This window comes from Ruditapes philippinarum, unplaced genomic scaffold (assembly GCF_026571515.1).
Source record: "Ruditapes philippinarum isolate M1 unplaced genomic scaffold, ASM2657151v2 ctg1424_1_1_1_1, whole genome shotgun sequence".
In the NCBI taxonomy this organism is placed as follows: domain Eukaryota; kingdom Metazoa; phylum Mollusca; class Bivalvia; order Venerida; family Veneridae; genus Ruditapes; species Ruditapes philippinarum.
In genome coordinates, this window is record NW_026862094.1 from 91,513 (window position 1) to 106,129 (window position 14,617).

At 31.3% G+C, this 14,617-nt stretch overlaps 1 protein-coding gene across 1 annotated transcript; it reads right to left on the reverse strand.

The window, feature by feature from the left end:
• Positions 1–1,692: 1,692 nt before the first annotated feature.
• LOC132717891 (sushi, nidogen and EGF-like domain-containing protein 1) lies at positions 1,693–13,097 on the reverse strand. The gene is made up of 15 exons (XM_060701470.1): positions 12,942–13,097; positions 11,432–11,473; positions 10,574–10,678; positions 9,891–9,979; positions 9,056–9,143; positions 8,264–8,482; positions 7,580–7,696; positions 6,835–6,923; positions 6,493–6,580; positions 5,371–5,589; positions 4,696–4,812; positions 3,997–4,082; positions 2,707–2,785; positions 2,327–2,554; positions 1,693–1,818 (listed from the first exon to the last, which is right to left on the reverse strand). The coding sequence occupies exons 1-15, from the start codon at positions 12,985–12,987 to the stop codon at positions 1,808–1,810; spliced, it is 1,623 nt and encodes a 540-aa protein (XP_060557453.1). The 5' UTR covers positions 12,988–13,097; the 3' UTR covers positions 1,693–1,807.
• Positions 13,098–14,617: the final 1,520 nt, after the last annotated feature.

Below are 14,617 nucleotides of genomic sequence, written 5' to 3' on the forward strand. Positions count from 1 at the left end.
AGTGTTTCCCAAAACTATCCTATTTGTGGCCTGTGATGGGAATTTAATTATAACGATATGATTATTGTTACGCCAGAGTACAGATCAGATATTTCTCAATGTGTGACACTGTCAAAAGAACCATATAATTGTTAAGTATCATCTATACTTAGTTAAAAATTTTGTGGACAGGGACGTGCCGCAGAAAATAATTGTCATTTTAATGAGCTTATAAATACATTTGCGTGACGTAGTTTTGATTCTCGTAACTGTTATATGTATTTGTAAAAAAGTACATGAAGTATATCATTACAAATAACTTTGTTGCATTTTCAGAAATTAGAATTATAAGTTCAACCAGACTTTCTGCTGGCATATGCATTATTGTTCGTAAATCGTATGGTTCCCGATCTTGTGGAAGCGATGTCATATTCATCACAAATGTTGGCTTATAATGTAGTTACATCCATAGAGACAATAATGTTATGTATAGTACGGTGTCTTGTGACTCCGAGCTTATGTTTGAAGTAAGTGGTTTCCCAAAGCACCTTCGAGTAATACAAAATGGTGGCCTATATTCAGTTTTACGTTTTTAAGATTATTTGCTGAGACGATAGAACGACCTGAGTTTCCTTTATGAGTATTTTATAAGTAGGTTATTGAGTTAAGGATTATAAAGTAGTTTGAAGTATTTAGTCTTTAGCACGCACTTGCAAGTGTTGATAATTGAGTACCACTCCAATCGGTGCTAGGGGGCGTATAGAATATTGCATAATTTTATTATCCCTCATGTGCAAAACAAAATCAAACCAAGTTTGCAATTTTTATGCAATTTTGTTGCGATTAATGCTTCCGAGGGATCACCCTTTTTCCAGACTTTTATTGTTGTTGTGAAGAGGTAAGTGCTGTGCAGGGGTCAAACTACATCATATGTTACATCTGTTGATACCTTAACTTTTAAAGTTGTAAAAATGTTGTGAACACAATTTCTGAATGAAGTTTTTATGTTATATCTTCTCATTTTAAGAGATATATATTAACCGTAAAATACAGTTTCAGACAAATTACAAAATACAATTTCAGGAAAGTATCTGATTTTATCATATTTGTGAAGTTAGCGACCTAGAGGCCTAAATTTTTAAAGTTATAGAAATTTTATGAAATTAATTGAAGTAGCAATAAATGAAATTTTAGTATAGTATTTGACAAATTTGTAATAGAAATAAAAGTTATAGAAATTTTGTAAACACAATTTGTACGACTCTTCATGAAGATTTTCCTTACATTTCAAATATCTATAAACAGAAAAATCACTTTCAAAAAGTTTTTTAATGCTTTCAATATTTTTGTGATGTTGGTGGCCCAAATTGAAAGGAGGGGGTACCTTTGTCTGTCCTGTTCTATTAGAATTGAAGTTGTATTTTGGGAGAATTTTGAAAGTCTTTCATCTTACTAACGGAGATTTTACGTCACGTTCATTATATTGTCGAGGATTTTGTTCATTGTATGTTTCGCTAATTTGTTTATCCTTTTCAATTTCATTCGTTTCTAATACAACAGTGTGCATTTTATCTCATCTCATCATTTGCTTGCGATAGAGCAATTAAATTAAACTAAAACTCGAACATAAACTAGAGCATGGAAAGCATATTTCATCATCGGTAACTCTGTACACACTCAGTTATATGGTAAATAAAGGACAAACAACAAGTATATGCTTGATTAATATAATTAAAACTTTACAATGTTGACATATCTATCGTAAATCATGTTTATTCCGGCGTTGATAGTGTGTATCACTGTCCTTTTTCTCATCCATATGATCTCATTAGGGCGCAACTAAAAATAACATACGACAATGTTTAAAGGTCATACAAAAGTTGTGTTATTCATTAGCATAGTTAATATGATTTTAGGGCAGACGCATTCTTTTACTTGAGGAACATACGCCTCTTTTCATGGAATACTAGTAGTACTGACGTGTCACATTGAAGGTTCTATGATAACTGTCATATGAACACATATGCAGATATTTAATTTATCTATTTATCAAATTTACCATATGCAGGGGGCGTGGACGGAAACTTGCAATTGTCATTACTGTCCACGAACAAGCATAATCGAAATGAGCCTGCAACATTTTCAATTTTCTTGTTTTGTGCGTTCTACATGGATTCTAAATTTCTCTCTAATTAACATCGGTAGAGCGTGTTTGTGCGAATTAATGCAACATTAAACGTACAACCGCTTCACAACTTGATCTTACCTTAGCATTTGAGATTTATTCAAATTACACCAGCTATACCCATTATGATTTCTTTGTAAATATATTCAAAAGGTTTCTTACTTGTAGGAGAACGTTGACAGAAATAGAATTTTAGACTAGCACAGTAGTAGTCATTCCATTTCTTAGTGGCTGACATTTCAACACAATCTTCCTCTCCAGTTCCTGCGCCATTATTTGGTTCATTTGTGTTCCAATTTGTATAACTGACAGGTTGTTGCGATCCGTCCCATTTGAATGTATTTTCAGTTTCAAGATCATTCAATCCGATCCAAGCTGTGTCACCATTTCCTTAAAAATGTTTTTATGTATTTATTTAGAAACTCTTATTAACTTACAGCTAGAAGTCCTTTGTCAACAACTTTTAAAATAAAATCGTTCGTACTTGAGCTTTGCAGATTTATAGTCATCATTCAAAAAAAAAATCTGAGTTATTGCCTCACCTTTCAATGTGTCAAGATAGTTGTTAACAGCTTCGCTGTCGGCTTGCGCAAGAGTACCACCGTCTTGAGCGCATTTGGTCTAGAAAATAAATACTTAAATGAATTATCGTCAACAAATTTTAAGGTTAGTAGTATCATGTTATTTAAAGAAATATTGTTTCCAGAGTGTTACAATATATAATCGTATAAAATGTAACATAACAGGGACTTCACACGTAAACTTTTATTGTTGACGTCATTACAGTCATTATATTCATGTCAACATACTCTTAACTGTCAACGATTTTGTAAAGTGTTCCTGTCATATGTAAACTTTGGCTACTTACCTTTAGTATTTGAAGCATAATATATATAACATTAAATTTGGAAGGATAATTTGAAATACTGATCAAACAAAAGATGAACAAGATGTAATATTTTCATCAAACATAAATACATATTAATATTGTCGTAAGCACAATAAATTATGAATTAGAAACGTCCATGTTTAAATATCTGGGGTGGGGGTTATCAATGACATAAATCAATGGGAAAACATTGTAATAACTAGTTAGTGGCTTCTTTATTGTGCCACCAATACAAAAATATTATTTGATTTCCATACAAAATACTAAATCACTATAAATGTTCGTATTCTTAAAACATCAAAAGCAAAAGTAATCGTACAGGCAAGTTGCCAATGAGTTATGTTTTGGAAAAAATAACTTAACATCAAACATAGAATGCTTTCGGGTAATATCAGCTTTTCAGAGGCATATGCGGCATTAAGAATTTATGCAGAAAAAAGATAATGGTATTGACAATGTAGCATTTATTTTAAATGTAAGTATAAACATAATTGTAACGTACTGAAGTGATATAAAATTAAGATGCAATTCATTAAATAACGATAATAACCTATTTAATTATACCAGCCTGTCCGGGTATTACTTCAATGCACACAAACATATATTAGCCGTGTCACGACAAAACCAACATAGTGCGTTTGCGACCAGCATAGATCCAGACCAGCCCGCGCATCCGCGCAGTCTGATCAGGATCCATGCTGTTCGCTATCAGTTTCTCTACTTGTAATAGGGTTTGTAAGCGAACAGCATGGATCCATATCTGACTGCAGGTGCGCAGGCTGGTCTGGAGCCATGCTGGTCGCAAACGCACTATGTGGTTTTGTCGTGACACGGCTCATATTATTATAAACGAGAATCTAGACAGTAGCTAATACATCTGTGTGATATCGTAGATCAGAAGAATTAAAATTTGCCATATACGAGTAAATGATTTATGTGTTACTTTTGCGGTCGACCAGTTCACTGTCTCCCCATTTTTGAATATATAACAACGACCATTTGACAAGCTCCAACCACTAGGACATGATTCTACAATGAGGAGGGAAACAAATCATAAGATTGGTGTTTAATAAATTTATGCCCTCTTTGTATCACCTTTTTTTTATAAATGTATCAGAAATTTGTACATGATTATTAAAAACTAGCATTGTAAAATGTTTGCAATTTTTGAAGATAATTACACGATTCAAAATCACTAACTGACGGTCCGTCGCTATTTTCCCCGCATCATGAAATCCTTGAAAATATCATTTCATATTAAATGTATCTAACATTTGTGACGTTTTTCGTTAAAGACAGTGGAAGATCATTTTTAGCAACAACAAAGTATAAAAACATGTCAATACAAAGCAAACTAAAATATAAAAAAGATTATCAATAACACGAGAACACACATGTATACATATATATGTAAAATAAAAGACAGCCATTGATCAAAGAAGTCACTCAAAGGTGCACCGCATCCTTTCTGTCTTCTTCTCCCTGTCTGACTCTTTGTCTTGTGAAGCAAATCAATTTTCGAAATTGATTAATAATTTACATACAAGGACCATTCGGAACATGGTGCATATTTTGTGATCGAACATTTCCTTATTGTCCTTATTGTCCAGCAATAAATTGCTATATTCCTTATAATACTTACGCTCACAATTACTGCCTGCAAATTGGCTAGTACAGGTACATGTATAACTGCCAGATTGACTTGTGCACGTGCCTCCATTCTTACAAGGGCTTTCTGTGCAGGGATCATCCGTGACGGCTTATAAAAGAAAGAAAAAATACGACTTTATTATGTTTTACAGAAAAAGAATAAAGAATATCTGGCACGTTTCTTTTTTTGATCATTTCGTGATTGAAAACATTTGACAAGATACAGTGGCAGTTGTGTAATTACGTGATACAACCACACTCATTCATACTTTCCGTTTTCATTCATTTCCAACATTAGTGTCGTCTGAATTTTCATCGCAGTCTATGATCTATTTTGTTATATTTGCAACATGAAAAAGATCATCTTACATTCTTACATCAATTCAAATGAATGCTTGAGATGGTCATAGTTCGGTATCGATCAAAAATCATGTCATTGTAACAAGTATATGATGAATTATATGTATAACAGTTGTAGCTAAGGTTTACATTGTCATTGGCTGATAACTTTTATGTGATTACCTCGAAAAGGACTTGTGACCAGTCACTGTTAACATTAGTTCAATCTTGATTTTTTTGTATTTTTAAGTCTCTTTTCCATTCATCAGTTCCCATGATAATTAATATATTTATCTGCAATTACAAAATGTATATTGTTTGTACAGACCTTTCTCACAAATGTAGTTAGAACTCGTAGTGCAGTCAAGTTGACTCCATAACCCGTTACTTTGGTCAAACTTGTAGCAGTAAACATTTGAAAATCCGGTACCCGAACCCCCTACCCAATTTCTGTAGTTGTATAGAGTGCCGGATGTTACCCAATAGAAAGTGTCCTCGTCATTGTGCCACTTAAGTCCAAACCAAACACCCGTCGTTAATGTTGTAACTTAAAGGAATTGAACATACTACTGTTAAATGATATATAATGAAAGTTTGTTAATGATATATGTTAGGATGTTTCTCATATAAATGTGCTATTAGATGATACATAATGTTAGTTTGTAAATGATATATGTTAGGATGTTCCTCATACAAATGTGCTGTTAAATGCTGTATAATGTAAGTTTGTAAACTATATATGTTAGGATGTTTCTCATACAAATGTTCATTTAAACTATTACCAACAATCAACTTACGTTTCCATCTTTATTTATGTTTTCTAACATGTTTAAAAGTTCTATAATTCTTCTTGATAAGTTTAATCGTGGTAATTTCTGCATTTATCACTTACGTGTATTTATGCTATAGAGCTATAGGGTTTTCCTTCACATTTTTATGTGTATATTTTATAATTAAGGTCGTTTCGATTGTGCAAATTGCTAACTTTCTTGTAGATGTAAAGAAGCAAATCTATAGTGAAAATGTTATGTATATTTAACACAAAAATGCATATAATTGTTACCATTTTACATACTCTTTGTCAATTATCATGTAAATGTAATGCTTATAAATATTATATATATATTATCGCTGAATGTAGTCATAAACCACCTCCTGTATCTATTTTATAGGGTGCAATTCTCGACATTTTTTTTGTGACTGAGCTTTGTGAATTCCAATGTTCAGATGTACGATGGAACATTTTTAATTACCGTTGAGATAATATGTTTAAAGCTTTTCGTTATCCATCAAGGTTATTCAAATAAAAAATATTACAAATTCTTTCAAAATAAGAATCAGGATTATATATACAGTAGATTGATATTCACTTGAAACCAATGAAAAAGAAATACCGTTACAAACGGTATAAAATATTTTACGTTTAGATAAATTTTAGACGGACACATACTTGCGCTACCGGTCGTCTGCAGAAATGAATTCTCCTCGGCATTGATTATTTCTGCTAGATAAGCACTCTCGTCTGCTACACATGCAAGCTGCAAACCATCAATAAATAGGTGGATATGCATGGAATGTGGTCAAATGTGTGATAAAATTATATGTTATGTGATTATGTTAAAATATTTTCAATAGGACACCGAGATAAAGCTATTAATCATGCTTAAAACTGTGAATGGTAATAACATAAGGCAAATGATTATATAGAATCCTGAAATGTGATAAGAAGTCTGTAAATTACATATAGATAACCAAATATTAAGATAACAGAAAATAACAAGTAAAGTCATACCTTAGCTGCGTCCCAAGTTTTAGTATTTGAACTGAATTTGTAGCATTTTCTTCCATAGTGAGACCAACCTGGCTGACAATAGCCTGATGCTAAAGTAAAAAAAGAACGAAAAATAATTCGTTACTGCAAATAATAAATAGTGTTTAGTAAACTGTGGTACCTCCAAAATGAAATCTTATTATGAGAGATGAGCAACTTGTAGAAAGTTCGATCATATTAGGGGTATACATTGGAACTTTTCGGCAAATTAACTTAAAAGTATCTCGTCCGGCTACAAGACAATCAATGCTATAAACATTAGCATAAACGTGATACACACGCGATTTATATGTACATTTGCATTTTTGAATAAGTTTTCTTTCTTATTGATGAATTGTAATAATAGTAATATAAAAGCAATTTTTAAAAATATAATAAAAGTGTTGTTTGATTATACACAACCTGTTATGTTGATTAAATATACTGCAAAAATAAAGAAAGTAAAACCAACAACAACAGTAAGACTTGAACCTCAGACCTCTCCCATTTAAGGCAATCACTGAACCAACTATGTTAATGCGGATGTGATGATTACACTTAGAGCAAGTCATGAATTATTAATATTTGATATTAATTCTCCAGTGGAATCGGATATTTAAATGAGTGCTATAATGTTTTCATATTTGGCAGATCAATTTAATCACACTATACCTGAAACAAGATTATTACATGCATGTTATAATATATTCAACAGATTATAACTTACTCTCACAACTTTTTCCTTCGAAACCAGATTGGCAATTACACGTATAATCAGCTCCATTAACAATGCATGTACCTTCATTTTGGCAAGGATTGGGGAAACATGGGTCGTCTGCCGCTTCTAAAATATGAAAAAAAAAATAGTTAATTCCTTTCTTTTATTTTCAAAACTTTGTTTAAGTTTTTTGTACCATTTGATGTGGGTCTATATCATTAAGTAATGTGCCAATTTTCAGATCATTCGCTCACTTCATCTTTTCAAGTATAAACATTTTTATCCTGCAAAGCGGCATAAATTTAGAAGCATTTAAACCGATTTAAACTAAAATCGGGATGAGAATCGCACATAGTATCAAATTTCATTTTTAATTCTGCTCTGTGTTTATTTATATATTATCTTTTCATATTTTCCGTTTAAAGTACCCCAGTTATGTAACATTTTAATTGTAAGTCTTTTTTGCCTTTTTTGCCTTTTTGTGATGTTACAATTCATTCATTTTGTCTTGAACAATTTTACAAGAAATTGATTCAATTAATCGGCTTCATGACAGAAATGAAAACACGGGAAAGGTGTGTGCTTGTGCGTGCGAGCGTGTGCGCGCATGTGTGTGTATGTGTGGAATACTTATGTAAAATACACTTGGAGTATTTATTGAAATGCAAAACAAGTAACGGGTTGTAAACATACCTTTTTCACAAATGTAGTTAGAACTCGTAGAGCAGTCAAGTTGACTCCATAACCCGTTACTTTGGTCAAACTTGTAGCAGTAAACATTTGAAAATCCGGTACCCCAACCCCCTAACCAATTTCGGTAGGAATATAGAGTGCCGGATGTTACCCAGTAGAAAGTGTCCTCGTCATTGTGCCACTTAAGTCCAAACCAAACACCCGTTGTTAATGTTGTAACTTAAAGAAAATAAATACAAATATACACTTATGAGATGATATTAATATTCATATGTATATTTTATTCTATCTATCTAAACTTTAATGGTTAAATAACTAATTAATATTATCACCTGAATTCTACGTACGATATACAAAACTTATAAGCTCTACTTTTCAATCGGGATGACCCTTTCCTTGGGTCGACTATGATTGTAGTTCACATTTTCTTTAATAAGATCAATTTTTGAGGAAAATTGAAGTACTATTGCCTTCTTGTTTATTATTAACATATAAAGCCATACCACAAGTGAAGATATTTCAAAAATAACATTATGCTTTGCACTGTTTTGGCTTACTTTTTATGCAGTAGTTAATCAATTTGTTAATGGTGATTTCTTACAAGAATAAAAGGTATTACCTTCAAATTTGTTTCTTGTTTGCTATCAAAATTTAAATTAATTTCAAAAGAGCAGATTACTTCACCTCAGACATAAAATGCTTATCAACTTGGTTTACGTGTCAACTCTGCATTTTTGCAGAAATGTAAAGCAAAATGTCCGAGGTCTTGTGTAACCCAAACAATATACTTACTCTTTTCCCCAGTATATTCAAGAAAGTTATTTTCATTTGCGCTATAGATTTCTGCCAGATATCCACTGTAATCATTCACACATGAAGTCTATAAAAAAGTGTATAAAAAAAGAAGCAAAGAATTGATTGTTGTCGTATCAAAATGTCTAATTGTAACGAATATCTTTGATAGCAACAAAGAAATAAGGGATTTATCAAAATTCATGGATATAATTAAATCAAATATCAAATGCCTTTGAATTCGGAATTCATACCATTTTTATCACATAGCAGTACCATAAAAACGATATTGCACGATGTATGTGTAAGTGTTATACTATTTCATGCATAAGCCTGAGCTCTAAATGAACTTCACTGAGGTGTTTGACATGACGGGCCAAGAAATAACTTTTCAAGATTTGTGTTCCGTTTGCTAGAAAAGATGTGTGTAAAGAATCACTCGGAGGTTCCTAATAACTTCTTTAGTTGCAAAACACGACCTAATATGCAAAAGCTTTGCAACACTTTTCGCTTAAATCGGTCTAAGAACGGCACAAAAAATACGATTTTCAAAGTTTTCTTAGTATATTTCTTAATTATCGTTTGCATACCTGTCAGTTTTAAGTGCTCCAGCTGTGTTATGTAAGAAATCAAATTTTAACCTTCGCAAAGTATCATTGTCAAATCTATTGAAATGATGTTATGTCGCTAGAGATTCGTACTATTTGATTTCAGTCAAGAAAAAATTCGTATAAATAGTTTAATGTCCTCTTTATATTTAAAAACACAAGTATTCATTGATGCCAGTCTTTTGTCGCAATACCCGATTTTATAGTTACATGTATGTTAGACTTACTTTAGCTGCTTCCCAGGTTTTCTTGCTGGAGCTGAATAGGAAGCATTTGTCACCATAAATATGCCATCCTGTACTACATTGTCCTGTACCTGCAAACAAGTTATACAAAATGCATCATTACAACACGTTTCAATATGATTTTAATTAACATGTTTAAACATTATCAAAAAAATATCATTATTATCAGAAATAATCAAGTTGAAATAACATATTGAGAAATGTCATTCATAGTACAATAGACTACCAGTACTCATATTCTTAGTTTACCTGGCATCAAGTTATATATTAAAACTAAATTTGAACACAGCTTTGAAAATAGAGTACCGCTCTAAAAATTGAGTACCATTCAAAAATTGAGTACCGCTCAAGGTGCTGCTAGAGGGCATGAGGGATGTTGCACTTATTCATTATCCCTTAATTACAAACCCAAAACAAATCAGGTCCGTAAATTTATGTTATTTTGCTGTTATTAATGCTTCCGAGTGAGCATCCACTCTTGTTTTTGTTGAATGCTACAGAAGAACCTTGTTTAACTTTGGTCGTATGTTTTAGGATTTTTTTTTTATGTTTTTATTATTTTTGTTGTTGTTGTTGTTTTTTTTATTTCAATTTTGTCATAAATTATCCAAAAATATACAATTTTATGGGATAAAGAATTTCACTTAATGATACAAATTGCTTACTGTCACAATCTCTTCCTCTGAATTGACTTGTACAGCTGCACGTGTAATCTGTACCATCAACCGTGCATGTACCACCATTCTGGCACGGGTTTGGATCGCACGGACCTAACAGAAAATAATCTCACTTATTTTAAAACAAGTAAGGAATGCTTATATACGATTTTTTTCATTCGTTATATACATATATAAACATTATATTTTATTATGTAATTTTTCGCGTCTTCTTCCCCTCATCGTATTAAAGTGCATAAAGCTATATATCTGCTGCAAAAATCATTGTTTGAATTTTGAAAAAAGAATACTTCCAAAATGCTTGTATAAAATACATATGGTAGTTAATTACCTTAAAAAATGGATGGAACATGTACAAATCATTGCTGAACAGAAAAAAAATCTATCAAAATAGCAAAATAATATTTTGTTCCGGAATAGTTTATTCTGTTTATGAACATTATCCATGTGTATGATATTCTATGTTGGGAATCAACCATACAATAATGGAACCAATATAATTTTATTGTTGATACAATTCATAAAAATATTTCATTCTCTATAGATTTATACCCTTTAATGTTTTAAAATTTCACCATTCTGTCCACCGTCGTATGATGAATGTATCTACATAGTTTATTTATTGTTACAAATGATAAAAAAATTCTGTACAGTTTAACAGTCCCCACAGTCTGTTCGTGGTTTTGGTTAAAATTACAGAATTTGACTAGCTAGTTCTTATCGTAAATACTGTCGTATATTAACAGATTCCAGTAAAAAGTTAGATTTTTTTCTCAAAATTGTTATTTTAACAACACAGAAATAAAACAACAATATCAAGTTTGAATAGATAAAAAGTAAACTTACCTGTCTGCCGTTTATGACGACGACCATCTGTGCTCTTTAAACCTACAGTTTAAATAATATAGGTTAAAAGTCTTAAAAAAAGAAAACCACGATGAATAAAGATATCATAACATTTCTTTTAGATGAACAAATCTTAATTTGAATTGAAATATAAACATATAAGCTGTTATTATAACATTTTGAAGCATTCTGTATACCAATTTCTTATTTACGTAAGACCAAGTCTTAAGGACACGCACGGTAACTTGCATGAGCTACTGTTGCACATGAAAAAAAATCAATTCAGTCAAACTGATATTTTAGCATTTCAATACTGCAGTATTTTTGCCGCCTTGAAAATCCTCATTTTTTTCTTTTTTTGTTGTGTCTTAATCTGAGATGTGGTTTATTGTACATGTATTCCTAGTATTACACTCAATAACACACAAATTTGACTTTTTAAAAGAAAACTAGAAATTTAATATAAAATTATATTTTAGAAATATTTAAACATCATTTCTATTGTAATATTATAACATTTTATATCCATAAGTCAAACAGTATGTGTTTTTATGATTCAATTGAATGACGCATACATTTATTTCATAATTCATGCATAGGAACGTTAAATATGACACTGATTAATTGTAGTTTATTTGACAATAATGCGCGTATAAAAATGAAAATACACAATGTGTGTTAGAATTACTATTTTATTTTCAAAGACATAACTTCCTGTATTCTTATTTAGCTTTAATTGATTTATTTTTGTCAGTAAGATATTATTTAATGTGGATTTTTTTCACTAAAAATTACTCACTAAGCCAGATATAAGCTTAAGTCCGGAATTATTTCCGGTTTTCACTGAATTACAATTATATAAGACAATAATATATTTTAAGCACATATCTAGTTTCAAGTTCCACCTTGGGCCGTTGACGAATATTTTAAATGAATAATTTAGATCAGTTGAGGCCCCAAATGCGACACGTCTAAAGACATTTGTGTACAAAATATATTGTACGTATGTGAAAAGAGTTTTGGTTTCGTCGAAAACAGTTCAATAAAATACGTAGGACATACTGAAAATAAAAAGCGTTTTCAAATATCAAGAGATTCGAGTCAATCAGTAATAAGAATGATATTTACATATGTTAACATTACCTATGTCATTGTATATATTGATGATCTATTAATGTATAGGAATGATAGTGTCGATATTAATTAAGACAGGCGTTATGTGTTTACTATGCACGGTGTCATGTGATAAAATAGTTATGATGCAGGCATTAACACATCGCATTACTGTGAAATTTCTTCACGAAGTGAATTAAGATTTCTGAACGAATTGAATCTAAAGTTCTGAAAGAATTTAATTTAAATTTCTTTACGAATTTACTTTGAATTTCTTTACGAATTGAAATTAGATTTATTAACATTTATATTAGAGTTTTTTTCTGACTTAATGATGAAGATTTAATAAAGAACTGAATCTAAATTTATAAACAATTAAGTTTAAACTAATACTTACAAAGGCACACATATATTCCAATGACAACAATATGTCTTAGATTCATTTCGAAGCAAACAATCTGTGTCCTTCCTGTTTATCAGAAAGCAGTGCAGCTTCAGGAAAAGTTCTTTCAATATGATATGATAGACACTCCTCCACAATATACCGGGTAAGCATGATACTGTGACATATATAGCTGTGAAACTGACTGACACGTGTGATTTGCACAAAACATACAGTAATAATTAAGATTGTAGATAAATATAAAGCTTTCAATGTTTTCTTTTGTTTGACACTGTCCCATGCGAAGTTTATTGTAGTGAAAGTTTTAAATGGTAGCTTTCCTCAAGCTGCTTCTATTATATAAATTGTAGTTGTTGCCAATAATGTACGCAATGAAAGATAACATTGAAACATAGTTAAACAAAGGTATAATATATAATTCCCTTGTTCTGGAAACATATCGGTGGGTTATGAAATTTCTCATTGAGCATATTGCGCGTTTGCGATGAATACCTTTATGAATTTGACAGATGTTCAATTAGATTTTAAGTGTACATGCTAAACATTTACAATTTGTCATTGCTTATATATGATCCATAAAACGAATCATTATTAACGCATGTGACTGCTTTAAATACATTTATATTGACTTTAAATGTCATTTAAAGACATCTGTAAATCCATGAAATATACCCAGGAATGTATAATGTGCAACAAGCAAGTTTGCATTTTCGTCATCAACAAAAGTCGACATATGCAGATGTTGTCGTATCCTATAACACGTAAACAGGCGATTATTGCGCAGCGTTATTATAATATCAATGCAAAATAATGATGTACAATATAAGACTGTGTTTTCAAGGTCCTTATATACTATACAATTTAACAACATTGTAGTTTTCCTTTAACTTGTTTGATTTCAAATTAGGATACGAAGACTGTTATTTCCTTTTTACAATGGAATCTAATATAATATTTATTTATAAAAATATACTTTCATAATTTGTAATAGTATTTTGACCCTGAAGAATTTAGGCAGGGGAAATATTCGTACTTTGGCCAAGGTGAAATTTGTTAATAATATAGACATGGTGTTCTGAAGGTGTTGAAAATTGTTACAATTTCTCTTTGTAATTTGTATGTAGAAAATAAGCAAAATATTTGTAAATTTCAGATTGTCACCTGCTACAAAACTAGTAAGAAACTTTGATAAACTTTTGCAAAAAAAAATCTAAACATATGACTAACACTTAGTTAAGCATTTTCAAAGTTTTTTCTGTAAAATAATTCTATCATTAAAGACATAATGCGGATTCTGAAGTGTTCTGTGTCTTCATGAGCCGCGTCACGACAAAACCAACATAGTGCGTTTGCGACCAGCATGGATCCAGACCAGCCTGCGCATCCGCGCAGTCTGATCAGGATCCATGCTGCTCACTGTCATTTTCTCCACTTGTAATAGAGTTGGTAAGCAAACAGCATGGATCCTGGTCAGACTGCGCGGATGCGCAGGCTGGTTTGGATCCATGCTGGTTGCAAATCCATTATGCTGGTTTTGTTGTGACGCGGCTCATTTGTTCTGTAGGGCAATGGACGCAAAGTGTTTTTTTTTTTTTTTTTCAATGTTTGTCATATATCCTTGAATAATGCCAAGCAGCAAGTTCTTACCATGTGCATAAATCAATGAAAAC

Excerpts from the sequence above, each read along its gene's own strand:
- LOC132717891 (XM_060701470.1), bottom strand. The coding sequence starts at position 12,987 with ATGAATCTAAGACATATTGTTGTCATTGGAATATATGTGTGCCTTT. Across the intron at positions 11,474-12,941 it reads TGGAATATATGTGTGCCTTT|GTTTAAAGAGCACAGATGGT; the intron begins GTAAGTATTAGT and ends TTTAAACTGTAG. Across the intron at positions 10,679-11,431 it reads TCGTCATAAACGGCAGACAG|GTCCGTGCGATCCAAACCCG; the intron begins GTAAGTTTACTT and ends ATTTTCTGTTAG.